Source organism: Egretta garzetta, unplaced genomic scaffold (genome assembly GCF_000687185.1).
Source record: "Egretta garzetta isolate BGI_Z169 unplaced genomic scaffold, ASM68718v1 scaffold512, whole genome shotgun sequence".
Lineage (NCBI taxonomy): Eukaryota > Metazoa > Chordata > Aves > Pelecaniformes > Ardeidae > Egretta > Egretta garzetta.
Window position 1 is genome coordinate 268212 of NW_009258953.1, and position 3937 is coordinate 272148.

Here is a 3937-nt window from a genome sequence, read left to right on the forward strand (position 1 = left end):
ACACGAACATCGGTCAGGCCCGGGGGTGGGGGGGATCTCCAGGAGGCGGCGGAGTTAAAGGCGGCCCCAGACAAAATCATTGAATGCACTTGCAGAGATTCTGACCTTCAAAAGATCCTTCCCGCTCACTTTGCACCTGGATGCTCGAACCCGCACTTTCCAGCTCCTACTGCAAATCCAAAGAAGCACTTGTGTGCCCGAAAGTGTCTGCCCTCCTCTGCCCCCAGGCTACAGCAGTCAGTCTCATGGAAGACGTTACTTCTCTCTATATACAAAATTTGGTTTTCACCCATCTAATCGGGTACTGTTGTCACAGGCTGAAACATCTCAACGTGGGAAATGCTACTTCATTTGTCGCCAGCTAGCATAAGCTTTCCATTACTGATTCAGGTACTGAGAGGGGGAAAAAAGGTGACAAAAATTAAACAAACAGGGACACGCTTTTCCTCACCCTTCCACAAGCTCACCTTCAGTCAAACCCAGCTCTCCCCCACCCCACTTCATTGTCTCAACGTCCCCCATCCCTCCCAACCCCCTCAGTATGGCAAGAGGTGGCACAGGAGGTCAGGGTACAGTTTCTTTCTGCCAGTCCTGGCTTCTTACTCATTTACTTCCAGTGCCCCTGGTTCCTTAGTTGTTACCTTTGCTCAAGTGTTGATCCTCCAGGGGCTGCAAGTCCCCCAGGGTGTCCCTGCTCTGGTGTGGGTCGCCCGTGGGCTGTGGTCCCTCAGGGCTGTCCCTGCTCCAGCGTGGGCCATCTGTGGGCTACAATCCCTTCAGAGGTACACCTCCTTTGGGACAGAGCATCTCCTTCCACCACCGCTTATCGAGCTGGGTCACCAACACCGTCCCCTTCCACCTGCCTCCTCCACTCCCACCTCCCACGCCAATTCCCGCCCCTCCTTTTGTGTCCCCTACCCCTAGTGGCTGTCACTCCTCCTTAAATACCTTTGAGCACAAGTGCCACATGCTCCTCCGACTGATTGAACTTGGGTGTGCAAAGGGGTTTTTCACACTGGTTTCAGAGCCAGCGGGAAGGGGCTGTGACAGGCACAGAGCGTTCCTGGCCTCCCAGACAGGGCAGTGTGTCCTGCCCCCCCAACCAAACCGCTGTGATTCATGCCAAATAAAACTGTGACTGCTCTAATATAAAATAAGCATTTTTAAAATGTATACGACTTTTATGGGGTTGATACCTTCCCTAAGAACAGTAACATGTTGGTCAAAATTGGTTGCTCAACATAGCCCGGGTTTTAACTGCATCCGTTCGAAAGGTTTCTGTGCAGAACTCTGTTAAACTCTGCTACAGACCATAGGTTCTCCATGACAGTTAGATGGCAAGTTTGACATTCGCTCAAACATGAAGGGAAAATACAGCCAGGCAAACTGGGGCAACAGGATGTCATGCCTAAATTTCCATCAAACTCATTCTGTTCCACCCAGGTTCATGTTATCAGAAAAGTGTCTCTCAGGTTTAAAAGCCTGATTATTAGAATTTTATTTCACATATGTGGTAGTACAGCAATGGGAAAATGTAATATGTGGAGAAAGTAGCAGACCATGGCATGTAACAGTTCAGTGACCTAACATCTCAAATTCATAGGAAGTGGTTCCCTCCTATAGGAAACATCAGCACTCAGATGGTTCTCAGGACGTTCCTGCTAACCAAACTCAGCCTCTATCATCAAGCCACTCAGCACACAGTCTTGTATTCGGAACAGCGATCTCTTCTTAAGCTTCCCAAATTGGGAGAAATCTGCTCTACAGTTAAAGAGCCAAGCCTCGCAAAACTCCCAGCAGTTACTTAGAATAGCAGAATTCCTTAAATTTCGAAGGACGGGGCGAGTCACACACAGCACAGACATTTACTGTCACCTGCCCAGGGAGATGTAAAAGAGTACGCTTTAGTCCAGTTGCGTTCAGCAGAGCACTTAACTTAAAACATGTACCAAAGACCCTAGCATTAAGCTTTGTTTAAACAAGAGATCTGCCAAAGAGGCATTTATACCACATCAGACCTCTGTGCTCTACTGCAAGCCAGCCGCAGAAAGCAGCAGCATTATCCAAGAGCCAAGAACCCCGCCGCACCTAGCGGAGGACGCGAGTTGTGCAGGAGTCGTTTCCAGTTACTCTTTGCTTTGCTTTCCAACCTCCAGCTGCCTCCTGACGTCCGACACATCCATGGGGACCCGCACTGTCAGACCATCCATCGACTTCTTAATGCACACCTGGCAGCCAAGGCGAGACCTGAGAAGAGAACATTAAGTGAGGCTCATCTGTTCCCACAGTAAAGGCAGAACTTCCCCGCCCATGCTGGGACATCTGCTCCAGGCGGGGTTTTCACTCAATTTCCCGCTGAAGGTCTCCTGCGCCCCAAGAGGAAGCAGCTCGGGAGGCACAACCGTAATACGGAGTAAGGATTGGAAACAGGTCCCAGGTGCTGAGAATCAGCCTGGGAGGCTTGAGAACCTGCTGCCATCAGCAGGGGGGCTTACGTCTCGGTGAGTCCATACGCCAAGTCCAGCATGTCCAGCTCTTCATCCGAAATGGCACCCAGCTTTTGGAAGGTGTCCTTCTCAAAGATGAGGTGACAGGTGGAGCAGGCTAATGTCCCCTCACACGCGCCTGGTGGAGAGACGAGGGAGTGACAGCAAACCAGAAAAAACAAGGGGGCAAGAGGGACCACCCTCAGGATCAGTGTGAGAAAAGGTCCTTTAACAGATCTGGAGCCTGCCAGAAGAAGTGTCAGAAAACACAGTAGATGGATGCAGATTTCAGCCTGCCTCTTCTCCGGGAGGACCACAATCAGTTTTCAAATTTGCACATCAACTCTAACCAGCCAAACACGTTGACAGAGGCCGCTGGAATCCCAGCAGTGACTGTGTGGAGGCCACGCTGCCACCTCGGCATGGTAAGCCAGCCCAGCAAGCTAGGGAAGAAAAGCTTGCTTGATGGTCTCACCAGGGCACGGTGGCATGTGTACAGCTGCACTGTCCCCAGGCACCCACCGGTCACAGCACAGACACACAAACCCTAAGGGCACGTAACCTTGTGCAACACCTACCAAATCCATCAATGGCCAAGTTCTGATTGACTACCACTTCCAGCAAACTCTCCCCTTCTTTGGCTGTGGCCGTAAGTCGCTCTCCATCCCGATTTACAAAATGCACTGTCACCTGGTCTGCAGAGCTGTAAGACAAGTTTGCAAAAATCAGAGGAGCCCACCCTTTCCGGCAGGCCCACTGTTGAGGTCTTTTGGCTGAGCACTAGAGACACAGCGCTCGGAGGGAAGTGTGCACACAAACACCTCCTAGAAGGATTGCACCACAGATGCCAGAAAAGGTCCAGATTGTCAGTTCTCGGTGGCAGGCAAATCTGAGTTGACCCAAAATATTTCCCATTCTATCAAACGTCCTGCGGAAAAAATGTTTATAGCTGTGCACGAACAAGCGCAGATGCTCTGCACCCGCTGCCTCTGCTCGGGCTGGCTGGCGGAGGGAGCATTTGTAGTCAGGCAAAGGATTTGCAAGTCCTGGGCCTGGGATGCTAATCCTGGACGGAATGTTGTAATAACAAGGAAAGTGCTCAGGATCAGACGCTAATCACGCAAGAAGGGCTGCTGTCACTCACATTTCGCCTCCCCTTCCCTTCCCAAAGGGATTATTTGATGACTGTTCCTTTTCTGCTGCTTGGTCTTTCATGAAGTGCCCAGTCCCTCCCTGAACTCAGTCACGGATCCTTGTTGTGATGAGACGTGCTCAGCCCCAGCTTACGGCGCAACCGTGCTGAGTAACCGCCTCTGAGCTGATGTGATCCTGGCTCAGGAGCAACCGCTAGTTATTTTGACAGCCTGCGAGATTTAATCTGGTAGAGCGTTAAGAACAAGGGCATCAGCATCTCTTGGTGCTGACTTGCGGGAACACACATACACATAAGA

General features: G+C 51.1%; 1 protein-coding gene across 2 annotated transcripts in view; it reads right to left on the bottom strand.

Annotated features, from left to right (window-relative positions):
• Positions 1-1698: 1698 nt before the first annotated feature.
• The window catches only part of LOC104122399 (adrenodoxin), a 5514-nt gene continuing 3275 nt past the window's right edge, over positions 1699-3937 (bottom strand). Inside the window, exons 2-5 of one of the 2 annotated variants that reach the window (XM_035890137.1) lie at positions 3065-3189; positions 2496-2625; positions 2089-2247; positions 1699-1875 (exon numbers count right to left, since the gene is read on the bottom strand). In XM_035890137.1, coding sequence (XP_035746030.1) covers positions 2127-2247; positions 2496-2625; positions 3065-3189 — 376 coding nt within the window. In that variant the 3' untranslated portion in view covers positions 1699-1875; positions 2089-2126. Of the gene's footprint in view, positions 2248-2495; positions 2626-3064; positions 3190-3937 lie in introns of both variants that reach the window. The other variant, XM_009634517.2, reaches the window with a different exon arrangement.